The sequence below is a fragment of the Crassostrea angulata genome, chromosome 4, assembly GCF_025612915.1.
Source record: "Crassostrea angulata isolate pt1a10 chromosome 4, ASM2561291v2, whole genome shotgun sequence".
NCBI lineage: Eukaryota > Metazoa > Mollusca > Bivalvia > Ostreida > Ostreidae > Magallana > Magallana angulata.
The window spans coordinates 8,952,824-8,972,667 of record NC_069114.1 but is presented as its reverse complement, the minus strand read 5'-3'; the positions used below and the strand labels follow the sequence as shown (position 1 = coordinate 8,972,667).

The following is a 19,844-nucleotide window of genomic DNA, read 5'->3' as shown; positions in this document are numbered from 1 at the left end:
AAAAGGTTTTCTACATACCCTGATAAAGGAATTTTGCCTTCATCTGCTAACTGCCTACAACATATTGCGATCGCTTTATAATTAAATCTTATTTTACGTTTTTGCACAGTTTTCTCCCAACTGTGTTCTCGCTGTTGTGCATGTTTGGAAATGCTTAAAAAAAAACAAAACAAAAAAACAAACAGAAGCATATGTAAAACGAAACACTTTTTACCTTCTTTAACCCTGTATAAATTTAATTATAAAAGATACCATTATCTGTCTACAATTTTCATGTATCTATCTATTCCAGCCCATGTGTATATTAACCTATAGTAATTAATCACGTATTGGATAGTGCAAAGTCGATTGATTATAATTCCCAGCATGCACGGTAACTATAAACTATTATTTAATTAGATACATCAATTGTGGAAGGAAGTTCCACCTGTCAATCAAACATAATCAAAGAAAACTAATCCCACTCACAGAGAAGCATATCCTTATTTTTCAAAACACATGTACGAAAATTAAAAGAAATATGATATTAATCATTTAAAAATCATTGCACTTTAATTTTGACCTGCGACACAAACATTCCAAACAATAATTACTGGTGTTGTTTATAAGTAATAGATATTACAGAATATATATTGATTACTGAAAACTACGGTAATGCCATATGATAAATGGATGACATGACCCTGTTTATCTGTTTTACTATTTGTTTGTTCAAGCAATGTGGTAAACAAACTGTCGTTCATTATCTTTGTCTCAAACTATGCGTACCAGATACCCATGCTACGGCATTTGACTATACCTAATAATGTACTTTTACAGATACATATTTTTTAAAGAAAACATTCTATGCATTGTTTTAGGTGAAATGGCTCATTGTTGTATTTGGTAAATATTAGTAAACATTGACTTCTTATTGACTTTTGTTCCGGTGTCCTATGTACTAATATTTTGGAAAATAGTATAAAAAGAAGAAATCATTTCCAGCTGAACATAACACATCATTCCGATACTAAGAAGACAGGAAATGCAAAGTTTACTTCTATTTGTCGGTGTAACGTTTACTGCTCTGCCGCAGTTATACGCCCAACTAAGACCAAAATTTTTCAGTAAGTATTATCCGACAAATAGTTAAATGTTTAGTAAAAAATTTAAAGTGATTTAGAAAGAGTAATACAATCGTTGATTTCTAGAAATGAGACTCAATTCAACGTTTATTTTTTCTGAAATTTCTGCAATTTTTAAAAATTAATACAATGGAAGACTTCATTGGGACACTAAGTTTACATCATCTTATGTTTTTATTTTGCAGGAGGCCCCTTTCAATTACCAGAAAACTTTTTCTGGAATCCTTGGCAAAAATTTCATCAACCGGGACAATGGAAGTCTGGATTAATTGATTCCTGGGTAGATTTGATAGAATTTATTTATTAATTCTTTTTAAAAGTTTTGGATTTCGCCCTGTTTTCCTGGTTATATTATTTATAAAAAATGAATTATAATGATTTTTTAGCATTAAGCTTTAAAAAACAATGACTGCTTATGAACCCCCCCCCCCCCCCCCGATCGAAACACTGAATTATGGTGTACAAATTTTGAGTTTAAATGTAAGTCTTTTAACATCATGGCTATTGCTTGCTTTTTCGTATTTAGGACAGAAAGAACCAAGATTCTCCCATCGCCAATCTACTCCAGACTATGATAGTGTTCGATGAATTTGGTCGGCCGCATAAGGTAGATAACCTTAGGGAACTAGAAACGTTGCTTTTAATTAACAACAGTCGGATTTTTGTCTTCATATAAAGTACATAGTCTTCAGTCTAATATTTTTCATAATAGATCTTTAAACAATAACTGTTCAAGGTCACTGTCATGTGTGACTTTATGTGTCTCATCTGTCACTAGATAAAAAAGAATATATTAACTCCTACTTAATTATGTTTTAATGATCAGCCAAGAGGAATCGACCCATCGAAAAAAGCATCAGTCAAAATTGCTGAATTGGATCACCATATATTACCAAATGTGAGGATATTTAGTGTTTTTTAAATTCTACTACCTTTCATTTCATTTTATCAATGCTATCGTTAAACAATGATCAATTTCATTTTATCATAAAAAAGTTAAACTGATTATGTTACCTTTTTTGTTGCAGCGAGGTCCATTTATTCACCATAGAAGGGTAAGTAGTATTCGAAACTTGCTCGTTTTATGATTTTTTTTTTCTATTGCATATGTTGTTTTCTTTAATAAATACGTTCCTGTTTCATGCATTTTCTTAATTTAGTATTTTTGATATATATATTTTACAGAGAAAGAGGAATTTTCTTTCAAACGCAAGACTCTGGGAGCAGAATATTGTTCCATATGAAATTCAGCCTGGGTGTAAGTATACAATTGATAATGATTTTTGTTACTTTATATAAAGAAAATCAATGTTTCTCCAACCACCTTTCTTTTTTGAGAACTGTTAATGGTATACTGTACTGATGAAGAATGCCTTTCATAAACAATTAAATTTTATGTTTTTAGTGTCGGCAAGCATGCGAGAAAAAATTAACGAATCAATTAAAGCATTCGAAGACCTAACCTGTGTCAGAATAGTCCCTCGTTCCCAAGCGAGGAATCTTCCTCACAATTCCTACGTATATTTTGTTAATGGGTATGTGAACATAAGCCTGATTAATGATATTCAAAATACCCCAAAAAATTAAGTTTTCAATTATATAATTCATAGAGTCTTTAAGGTTTAAGAAATTTTTTTTAAATATACTGTAAACTAAAAATATGCCATTCATATTCATCCTAATCTTAAGAAGTGAAAATATTTCTTATCCTCAGACAAGGATGTTCTTCATATATCGGGCGACAGTTCGATGGGCAGCAACCTATAACTCTTCAGGAAGGCTCATGTGCATATGTAAGTCTAGTATCGCTCATAAACACTATGATTAACAATAAAGACAATACACCAAATTGAATACACGTATTTAACAATCTTTGATCTAGAAAAATTAACAATTTATAAATAAGATATAACTATCATGTGTTTTTTTATAACCGTCGAGTATAATGATTAAAATTTTAGAAAAATATAATGCAATGTTTGCAATCCTTATATATTGTTCCTGTTGAACTATATATACTTTAGTATGTTCTAATAAACAAAATGCATAACGCATTTAGCCTATGAGAGATGGTATATTTGCTATTCATTTCAGACTAAAGTAGTCATTCATGAGTTGATGCATGCGATTGGCCAGATGCACGAACAGCAGAGAACAGATCGAGACAACTACATAGAAATACTCTATGACAATGTGCCAGCCAATCAGAGAAGAAATTTTGACAAAGAGGATACACTTGATAGAACGCCGTACGATGTGGAGTCTATTCTGCAGTATCCTCTTACGGTGTGTGCACAACTTAATATACCGTTCATATTAACGCTAAAAAGGATTATTATGAAACACTAAAATTTTGCGAAAGTGAATACTTAGCTCTTATAACTTAAAAAGAATACCCAAATACAACTTTTTGTTTACATTGAATTGAATGGACATTGCTCTACGTATTCCTTGTCATATAATCTTTTATTTAAAATTTACCTTTTTATAATAATTGTAAAAGATGACTTCACCGCTTTTCATGATTTTGAGATAATACATTTCCTTTGAATTAAATCAAAACAAATAAGTATCATCTAAATTTATTTGCTTTTTTAATTCGTCTAGTCATTTGCGCTGAATCCTGGTCGACCTACGATGAAGTTAAAGGATCCCAGATTAGAGGCTCTCGTAGACACTGCACAGACCTTTACACATAATGATCTCAAAGAGATCACGCTGGCTTACCAGTGTGCTGGTAGGTCTGGTATAGAAATTGTAATTAGCATCGATAGTCTTTTGAATAATATCACAAAAACTTACATTTCAAAAACCACTTACATAAACTCATCGCTTTGGGAAATATACATAGTTCATAAAATCAATTTTATAAGATTTTTGTTTTAGGTCGAAAGAAATTAAAAATTATTACAATATTTTGGTCTTTCTTACGCAACGCATTTATCAAGCTTATAATTTCATTTTCATAGCTGAATGTCAGAATGCTCCAGTTTGTGAAAATGCCGGATTTGTTGCTCACAACTGCCGCTGTATGTGTCCAGCAGATCTGACTGGAGTTACCTGTAATCAGGTCTCGACAGACACAGGTAAATGAAGACAGACATACATACTGACTTCGCCTGTAGGTTTCTGTCTTCTCTTTCTTTACTTTTAAAGTACAAATGTCAGTATATAATTGTTGGATGATTACAGGTTGCGGTGGAGTTATAGAATTATCGTCAGGAGAGAGTCAAACCATTCGATCCCCAAACTACCCAAATGCAGTGCCTGTAGATAGGGAATGTGTATGGCTTGTTAAGGCAAGGGTTAGGCTACTGATAATTTATCTTCTTTATTCGACATCTAAGTATTTTTTAACATTTTTCATGTTTAGTCTTACTTAAACATTGTTTTCTTTTTAGGGTCCTTCAAATTCTAATATTAGACTGACCATTCAGGAATTAGAGCTGGCCATGGACTCCAGAAACACTAATTGCTATCACTGGCTAGAAATACGTTATCATTTGCCAGGACAGACAGGAATTAAGTAAGAAAATATAATATGTATTGCCAAAATATATTATCTTATTGTAAATCTATTTTGAGAAGCACTCATTAATAATGATATCTTAGAAGGTAACGGAATATCAAATTAGTCTTGGTTATAGAAAACACAATATATGTAACCTGTTTCGTTTCCAAAATATTTGTTTGTTAATATAACCGTTTGGTATGTATACATGTAGTTATGAATTGTGTAAAGATGAAGCCTTTTTGTAGACAATGTAACACTGAACAAGCCAATCAACAAATAACCACAACTAATGATGGCGAGAGAAACATCATGATTCTGAAGTTTGACAGCAAACTGTCCAGAGACAGAAGGTCTTCTCAAAACCATAAATTCAGTTTGCAAGTTGAAGCTGTTGGGGGTAAACATATTTTGAAATTTGTATATTATCTATATTCAATTTATTGAACAACTTTTTTATACATTCAAAAAGTCTAACCAGATGTAAACCAAACTTTTTTTTCGCTGTTTTCGTTTTTAGGTACTTTGGTTTCCAATCCTTGTAATCCTAATCCTTGTAAAAATTCCGGAACTTGTGCCGTTACTGGTTCAAATTATGAGTGTACCTGTCCTTCCGGTTGGACAGGAACTACTTGTGACGTAAAGACACAGTCTTGCCAGCCTAATCCTTGCCAAAATGGCGGAACATGTAACATTATCGGAAACAGTATTACTTGCGTCTGCCGACCACAATTTGTTGGTCCTAATTGTGAAAGTAAGTGGTTTAGAGACACAATGTAAACAACAATAAATACTCAATTCAGCTTCTTTTGATCAACAGAAATGGTTATATAGGTTTTCTTATTATGGTATATGTCTGTAAAATCTAGCATTGTAATTATTAACTAGTGATATCGTTATAACATCGAATGGTATGTGTTTTACACGTTAATATTCATGTTGTTTCTATTTTCAGCGTTCAATGGTTGGTGGGGACGTCGTAGGAGATAAAGTGTTGTATAAGAAACTGTTACCAGAAAGGAATCCGTATTTTATGTATTATATTTATTTTTTATATAAAAAATAAATTATTTTGCCATGAAAACATGCTTTGATTCAATGTTTAAATAACGATGTCTTCCGTGTGGTTTATATGTTTTTGTCAAAATCTGTAACGATATGTATTCAGCAGGTTGGGCACAGATAATTGAGGAATGATTAGTAATACGCTAAACGGGAACTGTTCCTCTTTTCAGTAGTAAAACATTCCCGCAAGTACTGGATTTTGACACGTTTTTCCATTCAAATCTTGGTTTTTTTTAAACTGAAGAAAAACTGCAAAAATATTTCTATATCTTATTAACAAGGACCAACTAACTATGTGTATGCTTCAAACTTTGACATATACAGCTGCGTTTCAGTAAAATCCAGTTACAAACTAAATCTATTTAGCAGATTTCCCACGGTAACCTCTAAGGATAATGATGTGATTATTCTGCACACATTAAAATCAAACATAGAAAAATTCGTTGAATATATTATTCATTTTTTAAATATTGTAATACGGCACAATAACTTCTTCAACGCATATAAGCTTTTTTATGTTAACACCTAGTAAACAATATGTAATAAAATCATTGCTGATACAAGCTTTCGAAGTTTTCATGGTCTTCCCGAGATCAAAATCTTAAATAAAAAAAAACCAATTTCTGCATTTAATTTTGAATTTCTCCTAAATGAACAAGTGATGTCGATTGAACATAAAATTTTAAGGGGTTTAAGGCAAAATAAGCATGCTCTCAATGGAAAAAAAATCACGATATATTCAAGACTACCCACGATATTCACGAGTTCTGAAACGTCTTACTTTCGTGTGCAGCAGTGGAAGACAGATGTTTTAGGACACAAAGGTCAATTCTAAAAAGTATTTTTGCACTATTTTTTTTATTTAAAGGGATTTTTAAGTATATTTAACATACATCTAAACAATTTCGCATTTGCAGTAGTTTTTATGTTACTGAAAAGAGAAAATATTCTCGTTGAGAGTATTCAATCCTCATTAAGGTGTCTGTGCCCACCCTATTCAGTTGTGTTTTCATTTACATAAGATCTTTTTCCATATCAATCATGAAATTAATTATTGGTGCGCGTTGCCATATTATTTTTGTGACGTTATGGTAAAATGAAGCGTTGTAGGAGTACGATATAAGATATAACGTAAAAGAAAACCAAAAGTCGTTCGTCGTTGAAATTTTATTCCCAAATAATGCTATCTTCTGGGTTATTTTCATAAGTTTTGAATGAATCCATTATACTAATCCACATTATTTTGTTATACTCCAAATGAATAGCATAATTTGGTGCATTTTAATATTTTGAGATGGCCCTTACTAAAAACCAAAAGGTAGAATTTTGTTATTTATTACATTGCCAAAAAATGATTCCAACATAATCAGCCTTTTACACTTATCCATAAAGTATCTGAAGGAAAAATTGTGTGGCAAAATATTCAACATCAGCAGCAATATTATACTTACTAAACATACAATCCCTTGTATCGAGTTTGGTTCAAACGCTACAAGTAGATTGGTATGATTTGAGAGACCATGCCTGTTTTATTTTAAGAGGGTTTATAATTGTGCTTTACAACAGGTGTCTTATTTTCGTTCGATATCTGTTGTAAAACAAATGAGAAAATTCTCCTCCATAAACAGATTTTTCTGGCCAGCATGCATGTACGTCAATTTAAAGTTTAACAATCTCCAGATATATTACATTATATTATTTTTTTATATTAAACAACTTAATAGAAAAATGTACTACAGTTGATAAAAACAGGATGTTTTTTAATATGCAATTTTACATCAACAGATATTTTGAACATGTTATGAAATAAAGTACATATTTAATGATGATAAGATTTAAAAAAGACCGATCGTTGAATTCATATGAACATTGACACTTCATAAAAATCGATTACCACTAAATATACACAATTGATTGATTTTCAGTGTATAGCGCCTAGACATCGTTTAAATATATTTTTACTGAGACAGTGTATATGCCCTTGCTATATATTAAGCTGAAAGTCTTGGATGCTTTCCTTAATCATAATAACCCCCTTCCTACAGATTCATTTTTAACTAACAATCCAATTCAAGAGAAACAAAGATAGCAAAAACTCAATGAATATTAAAAAAAAATATACAGTAACACACTGCAAAAGCAGAGTAAAGCAAGACAAACGCACACATCCTACATAATGAATCAACTTATTTGTTCCTTTTTTAAAATAAGGGATCAGGCATCTTGTGCACTTTTCAGAAAATAAGTCGTTCATTCAGAAGTATATTATCTGGCAGTACTATCCGTACTATCCTATTTTTTACAATTGATAGACCAATGAAACAGATATAATTAGGTGTGTGTGTTTACCTTCCCTGCCAGTCTGCACAAGTAATCCCCCTGTACTTCTGAATATAATCGTATCTCAGAAGAAATCAAATAACGGGTTTTTAATGCGTTTTTTTATCCTGTTCGTTTTGTATAAAAGTCTTTGGCTAAATTGATATCTTCACATCTTCGCAAGAGGTCCTTGAGATTTGTTAAGATGAATTCTCTCTCCTTGTGTCTACTGACTGGTGTTGTCGCCATTGTTACTTCACATCCTCATGGAAGGCTTACCAAGAAATGTGAGTTTTGATGTTCTCTTATTTAAGAAAGTTTACTTCTCCTAATTTCTTTTAGTGTTCTAGTATTATTTAATACAAAAAGCAAAAGTATATTATTTTCCGTGCTTGAAAGTTAACACAAAGAAATGTTACCAGTGCAAATCAACTATGAAAACTTGAAGTAAAAGGTTTCAAAAATAGAAACTTTGAAATATATTCCCCTTTCTAAATTCCGATATAAAAACAAATCTATAGATATCAATTAATCTTCTTTTACTTGTAACAGTCAGCATTGCATCTCTTGTTGAACATTGAAACTCTTTATTTCACAGAATTTAAGATCAAAAGAACCCCGTAGATATTGAAATTAAGCGATTTTCCTTTTTTTTCGTACAACCTTATTTGATTACCATACTGGTGTTATGAAGTTTAGAGCTTACTTAATTTTAAATTGTGAAGATAACTCGGAAATTAGAATGCAAAGCTTTCAGTAATTTATGATACTACTGTAACAAATGTTAATCTTAAAAAATATATTTTAATCGATTTCATTAGCCAACAAAATTTACGTTCAAATTATGATAGTTGAACATTTAATTTTTATTCAAAGCTGTGACAATAAGAAGAGTTGTGCATTTCCTTTCAGTCAAAATTATTTATTTTTGTTGTTGTTGCTAAAGGTCATAATTTAAAAGAAACACAGGGTTTAGAAGTTAAATCTATAAATATCCCAATTACAAACAGTTGATAACAAATGCAGTTCTGATCAAAATCATATCAATTTTAAAGATATTAAACCGAAGATGGTTATACACACTAACGCAATATTTGTTTTATAGCGTTACAACCTTTTCTGTTGCCGGAAAACTTTGTTTGGTTTGCCTGGGATATCTTTGAGCGAAACCCATCCCTCTGGAAGCCAGATCTGATCGACTCTTGGGTGAGTACACGCACAACTGTTATAATAATATACGTAATATTTTTTTTTTACTGCTTTACGGGAATATAGTGTTCCGACATTGTATTTCTATACAGTCGGTAAAATGCAGGTGTGGAAGGGTTTAATTTGAATATAAATATTATTAACCCTTCAGAGATCACATTTGCCCGTCCAACAATGATTGTACATGGAATAGTTAGTCAGATATTATTTTCAATGTTCAAATGCAAAGTAGATTCATTCAAGAAAGGCTATATAAATAAATATATATTTACACAAATTTTGATACACATGACGTATTAAAGATGTATTTGTGTTGTAATTCAACATTCATAAACCCGAAATATGTACTGTTTGTAATATTCTAAGGCAATTTTAAAAAAATCATAAATAATCAAAACTTAACACATTATATATTTTTAACAGGGGTCGTCTTTAGGCACGTATAGTCATTTCAATATACTTTGTTTTTGATTGCTACAAGCAAACCATTTTGAAATCTTTAATGGCAGTTTTGTTGTCTAAAAAGAGAATATTTTCTTCTTTAATGCTGAAGGTAAGTTTGAAAATAATGCACTGTCTTCAAATCAGCATACAAATTAACTTACAAGCATACTTCTTATTAAATGTTTCTTTTCTTAGGACCGAAGTTCCCAAGACAGTCCTGTTGCTATTCTTCTTCAGACCATGTTGGTCTATGACTCGAATGGGAGACCTCATAAGGTATTTATGGAATGGAGTTCAAAGAATGTATTTAAGGGAATATTGGTTGTGAGCAATAATTCTAAATGCTACATTTATTTGATTATACAGTGTAATAAATCTTTAGCTTGAATAATCTCTGGTAGCAAATCGTGTTAAATACTGTGGTTTCATTAATATTCAAGGGTATCAATTTTCGTGGATAAAGTGAAAATCACAGTTTCAATGATATGTAAATTCGTGGCCAATGACCCCATGAATACAAAATGTTAATAGAAATTGCATTTCAATGAACATTTAATTTCATGGATCCACTTAAAAACGAAATCCACGAAAATTGGTATTCAACGAATATTGATGAAACCACAGTAGTCCGTATACCATGGGTGTTCGTTCGTGTAACACGCGTGGACGTGCGGGTAACAGACGAATTAGTTTACTTTTCTTACCGGGCGTGATCATGTTGTTTTTGTCATTTTGTAACTTTTTTACGGAATGACAGCATTTATTCTAGACACAATGACCAGTAGTTTTTACAACATCGCAACAATGTGACTTAAAAAAAATTTCCACGGAAAAAGTTTGTGAATTGTTTGCTTCTCTGAATAATTATGATTCGAAATTTTCTGTTCATTAAACTTGTCTATTTCATTGAAACTTACCAAAGATATCTTTATAGTACATATTGGACTAACTACAACATTTATTATCATTATGACTAGCAGAGTATGACTGACTTACGAAGAGAAATAAAAATGCAGTTTAATTACAGCAGTATTTAAATCTTAATATTTACTTTTGAAACTTAATTTTTTTGTTAAATTGAAAATGAGATTTTAAAAACAAACGAAACTTAGAGGTACTATATCGGCAGCGCTCATCTTTATAAAATTTAAAATCAAATCTCTCCTATCGATAAATTGTTAGTATTTCAACCACTCATCTAATCCTTTGATCGGTCGTTTTGTATAATTTTATATTAAGTCTATATTGAGCATCCAGCATATTTTAATACATAATTATAACCATCTTTAGGTCAAGCAAGAGGGACACCTTAATTGAGAGCCATCAAGCATACCCATTTTCCGACAATTATGAAAATTAATCAATTATTAAGGTCTTCCGTTTTCCAACGGAAGACCTTATTGTTTTCGTTCGGTTTCTTTTTCCCTATTATTATTATTTTTTTTCTTACAAAATTTGTGCAGGCGATTTCTCGAAAATGGCTCAGCCGATTTTCGTGAAACTTTTAGATCTAATAGATATTAATCTGAACTTAATCTACATTTTTTTTATTTTGATGACGTCATTCCCGTTCTTGAGAAAATGACGTTTAAACGATTTTCAGAGGGTCGGCTTGTCCAGGGATCTCCTCCTAAACGGTAAAAGATATTGAGTTCAAACTTTCAGGGATTGTAGACAAGAGATTGTAGATGTGCTATTTGGCGTTCATATTTGTCATGCTCAAAAGGCGTTTAAGCTCGCCTGGTCCCGAAAATTGAGACTAAAAAAACGTCGTAATTTTAATGGTTTTCTTAGTTTGTCTCTTTTCTGAAAAATATTTTGTTAACACTTGTAATGCAAAAAAGATTTATATTTACAAGACCTTTCATTTGATATCAAGAAAAAAGGGGCTGGCCCCTCAAATTAAGGGACCAAAGGGCTCTAAAGTCTTTCATCTGTAGCTCTTTACTGAGGGATATTTTGTGAAAGGCTATAGAAGCAAATATGTTTATCTTATAGTTATTTATCCAAGCAATGTAATGATTTTATCACGTGTTACGTAATTAGGGGTTTTTAGGGGCCAAAAGTCCAGAATTTTGATCACCCATATCTCAAAAAGGAAATATATTTTGAAATGCAGTTTAGAAGTAAAGATAGTCAAAATGATGTACTAAATAATATGCAATTTTCAAAATTTCGTTAAATGGCCCCTATAAGGAGTTAAGGGATCGGCCCCTAAAACGTTCTTTCCTATATATCTCAAGAACGGTATCAAATCTCTTAACACTTGTTGAACAAAATGTGTTGAGATTTAAATGACATATTATTTGATATCAAGAAAAAGGGACTGGCCCCTCAAATTAGGGGACCAAAGGGCTCTAAAGCTTTTCATCTGTAGCTCTTTACTGAGGGATATTTTGTGAACAATATAGAAGCAAATATGTTTATCTTACAATTATGTATCCAAGCAATGTAATGTCATGTGTTATGTAATGAGGGTTTTTTAGGGGTCAAGAGTCCAAAACTATGACCACCTATATCTCAAAAAGAAAAAAAAATTTGAAATGCAGTATAGAAGAAAAGATGCTAAAAATGATGTACTTAACAACATGCAATCTTCAAAATTTGGTTCAGCGGCTCCAATAAGGAGACAAGGGACCGGCCCCTAAAACTTTTTCTTCTAAGATATCTCAAGAACAGTGACGAATTCTAAACACTTGTTGAACAAAGCTCTTACACCTGTAACAAAATAGTATCTGGCCCCCTAGAATGTAGACCCTGTTTTTTTTTATTCTAAATCATTTTTAGCTGTTAAATAGCAAAATCAAGATAGAACAAATTCTAAAATCAGACGGAAGACCTCCTCGTTGCTCGCAACGAGATCGTGTCTAGTTTCTTTAGTTTTCTTTTGATTGAAAATACCATTGGCATTCTTTTCTGTAACATTGTGGAAACGTTCATTAGAGTTAATTTATTTATTACCCTTTAATATAGAAATGGACATACATGTACATGTATCACACTCTGGTTTTCACCGTTCACCATCAAGCATACCCATTTTCCGACAATTATGAAAATTAATCAATTATTTCTTTAGTTTTCTTTTGATTGAAAATACCATTAGCATTCTTTTCTGTAACATTGTGGAAACGTTCATTAGAGTTAATTTATTTATTACCCTTTAATATAGAAATGGACATACATGTACATGTATCACACTCTGGTTTTCACCGTTGTGATGTTTGGGGAATAGCTCAGCAGAATTGTGGCTATGTGAGGAACTCACGTTCACAATACCTGAGGAATCAAAATCAAAATCCGTAGAAATTAATTAAAAGATGTTTATTTCGATGAGCCGCAAGTTGGAAAGTGTTATAAAGAAAATTAATGAAATACACAAATAATAAAAGCATGTTATAAAATCAAAGAGATAACAAAGTTCCGAAACACAATAAACAGATAAACAATATATAGACATAAAAAGAAATTTAAACAACATCAAGCATAGCGCTTACCTAAAACATGATTCCAAAGTGTGAACCTAGTTAGTTGATTAATAATAAAATATCGAAAAATATGATAAAATAATGACTTAAACTTGTTTTGTAAATTTAGCGGAAAAAGTTTCTATTTTCGTTTTGTATACGTTAACTTGTTTATCTCTTAGCACAGAAGAGTTTTTTTTAATTTAGCGCGATAAAATTTTAAGTTGAAATATGAAAAATTCGTGAAACTAATTAATATATTAAGGATAACGAATTACTAACGTTATTTAGTTCAATAACAAAATTATTATAAGTTAAACAGAATCTTTATAGTTAGATTTGATAATTTAAGAATTGTTATGATTTATAAATCAAATTCCTTTACAAGTAAATAATAATAATAAAAAACTTTTCAAAATAATCTTAAAATAAGTTAAACTGTTATAGTTAATTATAAATTTAAATTGATTTTAAACTTTTAATGTAACACATGTATCTCAGCTTATAGTTGTATCCAACATTCTAGCTAACAAGGCTCTGTAAATCAAACATATTATAGACTAAAAATTTAAGATGAAAATAATTCAATCATTTATGCACGGTACATTATATAAATATTGAATGTGTAAAATCGGAATTCTTTGAATCTAGGTAAAATTTAACCAAAATTTCGCACAATTAAATTATACGTAGGCTCTTGTATTACGTACACATCAACTCGTATGTGAATAAATTCGTATATATTATACATTACCATCATTTCTTAAACACTTAAATTTCTTTGACCTATGCTTAAACTCAATTTTCGATGTGAAGACAAAAAAGCATTGCAGTACATTTAAAGCACTATTTTTAAGATCTAAAAAATTCTCTTTGTCTGCATTTCCTGATTTCCAATCTAAAAAAATCATTTTTGATTTTGCGTGTTAAATGGCGTATAATCGTTCGTTTGTGTTTTTTATTGTTATCTTTCGTGTATCGTGAAAATTCAGTAAGCTAGTGATCGCCCGTATTTCCTGAGCAATTGTTTATAAATCGTGCATGACCGTGCGTTTTTCTAAATGGTGTGTGTTTTTATCGACAATAACGTTGTAACCACTGTGATCAACTTCAAGCTCTGAGGATTATTTTTATTTTGAATAATGAATACATGTAATGAAAACATTTGTTTATCAAATGCACATTATAGGCTCTATATCTTGTTAGAGTATGAGTACACAAATTGTTAAACAGTATGTTCTTTTCCTTTCTTTTAAATTTTAAGCTATTGATTATGAGAGTATTTCTGGGGTTTTTTTAATTATGAACATTGCTTGGTCTCACACCTCCTGTTACTAGTTTTTCGGATTATTTTTCTAGCCGTTTGGGATCAATCCAACTCTAAAAGAGAGTGTAAAAATTGCAGAAAATGATCATCATTATTTCAAACCGGTGAGTTTTATTTTTTATTTATGCCCTATTCGACCCATGGAAATACATTTGTATATAATATTCTATATGCATCCTGATTAAATTAAAACATCTCTTATCAAAATAACTAAACATAAGAATTGTTAATGCATGGGGATTTGTTGGTTTTTTAAATTGATACATCTTTCTTTTAATTTCCTCGTAGTTTGATATTTTTTAATACATATACATGAATAGATTCTGGTTAACTTTGGCATTAACAAAAATCCGTTTCCACGGTACTTTTTAATATATATTATTTCTTATGGTGTTGAACATCTACTAGAAACATAAACTTGATTTACCTCTAATCTAGAATGTTCCACGTTCAAACGTTCCAAATCTGCACAATTATCATAAATTGAAATTGATTCAATTTATTTTTTCAGTCAAGTCAATGGGGAAGAGTAAGTAAAAACTTTTTTAAATAGTATCAATAAATGTTTAATAGTATCAAGATAGTTATATAATTCAATGAAGATATGTTCGATCAAGTCAATCTAGAGATAGTCCGATGTACTTTTTAACGTATTTAGTGTATGCAATGTTTCTAAACAGAGAAAAAGAAACTTTCTGCAGAATGCAAGACTATGGGAGCAAAACACTGTACCGTATGAGGTGCAATCTGGGTGTAAGTACTTTATACACACAACTTTTTATATTAAATCCAGGTGACACATTTCGTCAAAGAACTGTAGGGTAACATCCATACTTTGATACTAAAAAAGTTCAAGAAATTTATACTTTTTCTTAACATAAACGTTCTTATGTTTTGTATATGAAATATAAAATATGTACATTAAATAATTAATTATGCGACTTTAATTTACGTACCTTATATCGTTATTTTTTTTAACAAAGAAGATGTGATACTACCATTGACAAAGCAAATACATTAAAAAGTGGCACCATTTCATGGCGTTGCTAAAATATCAATGTTTTTATTTAATAAAGTATAAGATGGATTTGTTATTTCGACAATATTTTGAATTTGCTTATGTGTTGATATATATATATTATATTGTTTCTCCTATTTAGTCAGCGCACAAATGCAGAATGCCATTACTGAAGCTGTTCAAATATATAACGACTTGACTTGCGTGAGGTTTGTCCCCAGAAATCAAGCCTCTGGACTGCCGCATGCTTCTTATCTCTACTTGACAAGAGGGTACGGACAAAACAAAAGCGTCGTTTTGAGTAGTATATTCTTTCAATAATAATATAATCAATAATAATATAATCAAATCATAATAGTTTTGCCTAGTCTACATTTCAAAATACGCATAGAAATAACGTTTAAATTCTATACTTCAGTATGAACAATCAAGGTTGCGCATCGTTTGTTGGTCGGCAATATGACGGGAAGCAAGATCTGACACTGCAGGATCCTATGTGTTCGCAGGTAAAATCGCGCTTAATAAAAAGACATACTTTTTTAAGGATTGCAATGACCTCCTCATACTATGGAATCACTTTTATTCGTGGGGGCCCATGCTCGTGGGAAGCACAAATTTTCCTGGCTCGTGGAGCTCGTTATTCAGTTGATAGTGCAATCAAGATGATTTTAATACACATTTAACAAATGATTGTTTATAAATTCGTGGGGATTAAAATTCGTGGGCAAGGGTTACCTGCGAAAACCACGAGCATTGATCCCCAACAAACAATTATGATTCCACGGTATTTCTACGATATAAAAAGAAAAACTGGCGTCATAACTTCTCAACAAGAAAAAGCAAGTTTAAAAGCATGTTTGTTTTTTCTAAAGAACATAAATAATATTATGCCAGAATATTTCTAGTAATTTCTCATACAAGTTAGGTAAGATAAAGGGATATTATTATTCACCAACCCTTGGTTACCCGTGTTTTTTTCTTCTGATGATACTCAGACGAGGACCGTTGTGCACGAGTTTATGCACGCTATAGGACAAATGCACGAGCAACAACGGTCGGATCGGGACAATTACATAGAGATCCTCTTCTCCAATATTCCAAGCCACCAACATCATAACTTCGACAAGACCAGGCCCACCTTTGACAGGACCCCTTATGACGTCGAGTCATTAATGCAGTATTCGTTGTCGGTAAGTAAAACTCACAAAAATTACAATTATATATGATTAATGATAAATTTGAGAAAATTTTAAAATTTCAAAAAATTTGATATGATCTTCATTGTATCTTCACATTTCTTACCGAGTCTGATTTTATCGGCAAAAAAGAATCATTATACTTTCTAATATCAACACGAAACATTTTATTTTCTATTACAATGTATTTTACTATGTAAAATCGTCTATTATACACAGTTTAAATAATTATTGATATTTTTGAAATTTTAGGCCTTTTCAACCAATCAAAACTCACCTTCCATGAAGCTTAAGGATCCGAGGCTGGAATCTATTGTGGACAGCTCACAAACGCTCACCTTCTACGACGTCAAAGAAATCACCACAGCTTACCAATGCAATGGTATCTTTTATACATTCAGTTAATGGTTTCCCATATTTTTTAATGCAAAATTAACTATAACTTTTAATAATATTTTCTTTTTCTTGCATATGATTTATCTATCTTTATCACTAAGCAGGTTAGGAAAAATATTATGTTGCTATTTCTCTGGTTATTAAAAAAATAAATCAAGTTTACATGAGATTTCAATATTTAATTTGTTTAGCTAACTGCCAAAATTCCCCGACTTGCCAGAATAGTGGATTTGTAGCGCATAATTGTGTTTGTATGTGTCCCCCAGAATTGACCGGAAGTACATGCGATCAAGTTGAAACTGACGCAGGTAATTCAAGCAGGATATATCATGTTTATTGAAGTTAACAGTAGATTTGAATAAATATAGGACAACTGTTTTTGCGATGTGACAATGAAATGCTTTACGTGGGTTAGGGCTCACTTATGTAAAGTTTCAATGAAATATTCATAACAATATTTTGTTTTGGTTTTACTTATCGTTTGATTACGGTTGAGGTCTTAATTGAGAATCTCAGTATGATAATATTTCCCTTATTAATTGAATTATTATAATTAAACCCTTTTTTATAAATCATATATACAATTCACGATAGGATTAGTTTTGGAATGAATGAATTCAAACAATTGTTTATTATAGACTGTGGTGGTATCATCAATCTATCTGCTGGACAACAACAGCTGATAGAGTCCCCCAACTACCCCAGTACATACAACGTAGATAAGGAGTGTGTGTGGATGATCAGGGTACGTATTGAAATAACTACATGTGTATTTATAATTGCTCGTAGTTGACCAATGATTTTTAGATTTTATTGGTCTGAATTACAAGAAGCAGACAGTATTACATACACAGAAACATGCTTTTTCATAACTGCGGTTATTTGTCACTATAAACGAGCTACCCAGGAAGTTGGTATCCACAAACAAGTTTTGCTTCTCCGCGATCATTGATCACGGCGAACTTCTTGATTCTAAAGACTTTGATTTATTGTGGATTTGCATGGTACCATATTTGTTGGTAGTAATGGTGTACACCTTTAACAAATAATTGTTCTGAACTCTTTGGAAGACAAAGCTCCGTAAACTCATTTAAAATTAAAAGTGTTATTCTAATAACTTGCACCGTACGTATATATTGTTTCTATACCAGCACAAATTTAACCAGGTCCTAACCATGATGTAAGCGTGTGATTACTGCAGTAAAATAACTCAAACACACCTCCTGTTTTCAGGGCCCTAGTACCTCCAACATTAAATTGACTATAGAGAAGCTGGACCTGGCCCTGAACTCGGCGACGTCCAGCTGCTACCATTGGCTAGAGATCAGATATAACCTCATTGGTCAGACAGGGATCAAGTATGTATTGTAGGATTGTATGACAAACGAATCATTATTAAAACGAGCTGCTAAAACATCTATTAACGATTAGATAATTCAGTTAAATGAACATAGTTTAGTGACATTTTCATAGTTTTGTATTATTTTGATTTAGAAATACAAAAACTCTCTTAACCCCCCCCCCCCCCAAAAAAAAAAAACAAGTTTGCAAAAACCACGAAGAATATAAGAAATTAATAGAAAATTCCAGAAATAAAATGAAATGTATCGAATATTGTGATTATCGTGTCTGCATGTATGTGTCATATACTGTATATTAATTTTATTTCTTACATGTAGCATATAAAAATTATGGAAGAAATGATTCTTTTTATATCAATTAGTACCGTTGTTATTTACTTATTGTATATGTATATACATACATTCTTCCATATCATAAATATTACTTAATTATACTCATGTGTTAGTTGAATATCTATTTATAAATGTTTTAAGGCAGTGTAACAGTCTTACTAACCAGCAATACACGACAACCAACGATGGCGAGAAAAACATCATGCTCCTTAAATTTGACAGCAGATTTTCCAAAGATCGACCTGCACCTCAAAATGGCGGATTCAAACTAAAAGTGGAGGCACTTGGGGGTAATTTGCATAAAATAAGCTTTTTTCTTTAAATTGAAGAGTAATTTTCTGTTATGAATTTCATAGTTTGAATTCAGTTACTGATTTTATTTATTTTTTTCTTTACAAAGGATCAACAACAACAGACCCTTGCAACCCAAATCCTTGTCAGAATTCCGGAACTTGTACCGCATCTGGTTCATCTTATACATGCAATTGTCAACCCGGTTGGTCCGGCACAAACTGTGACTTAGCCTCCCAAACCTGCCAACCTAATCCTTGTCAAAATGGTGGTACATGTTACGTGTATGGGGGAAGTTACAGCTGCCAGTGCCCACCGTCCTATGGAGGGGCAAACTGTGAAAGTAAGGAAAAACTACGAAACATCAATGACTCGAGCGTCAAAAAAGAACTTTAAAAAAAACAAATCCGATTCCTAAAGGGTTGCTTTGTAAATATTCATTAAAAAGGAATGAGAATCCTAATTGATCCGTTACAAAAAAAGTAAAACAGGAATAAAAAATGGCAAATAATTCATTATCATGTTAAAAAAATTGTATCAACTGCCTTTACTCTTAAAAAGTTGTTTGCTTTTTTCCTGTGATGTTTAATTCAAAATGATATGGTTTTACTTCAGCCTCCGGCGGATCACTTTGTGGGTCAATAGTTTGTCAGGCTGGACAAACGTGCTTGTGGAACCAATATTGTGTGTAGTCTACAGTAAGTTAAATCCTGTTCTCCAGCCCCCCCCCCCCCCAAACACACTCTCTCTCTCTCTCTCTCTATCTCTCTCCCTCCCTCTCTCTCT

The 19,844-nt window shown here is 31.6% G+C and overlaps 1 protein-coding gene across 1 annotated transcript; it reads left to right on the top strand.

The window, feature by feature from the left end:
* The first annotated feature begins 1,315 nt into the window (after positions 1–1,315).
* Positions 1,316–19,454, top strand: LOC128181481 (uncharacterized). Its single transcript, XM_052849895.1, has 28 exons — positions 1,316–1,404; positions 1,651–1,731; positions 1,951–2,022; positions 2,153–2,179; positions 2,310–2,382; positions 2,530–2,659; positions 2,839–2,917; positions 3,219–3,410; positions 3,732–3,861; positions 4,094–4,210; positions 4,317–4,429; positions 4,526–4,650; positions 4,884–5,035; positions 5,156–5,389; positions 9,125–9,225; positions 9,868–9,948; positions 14,496–14,567; positions 14,975–14,992; positions 15,144–15,216; positions 15,624–15,753; positions 15,900–15,987; positions 16,477–16,671; positions 16,930–17,059; positions 17,265–17,381; positions 17,712–17,818; positions 18,307–18,431; positions 18,909–19,057; positions 19,168–19,454. Exons 2-28 carry the CDS (start codon positions 1,696–1,698, stop codon positions 19,452–19,454), a joined length of 3,153 nt encoding a protein of 1,050 aa, XP_052705855.1. The 5' UTR covers positions 1,316–1,404; positions 1,651–1,695.
* The last annotated feature ends 390 nt before the right edge of the window (positions 19,455–19,844 follow it).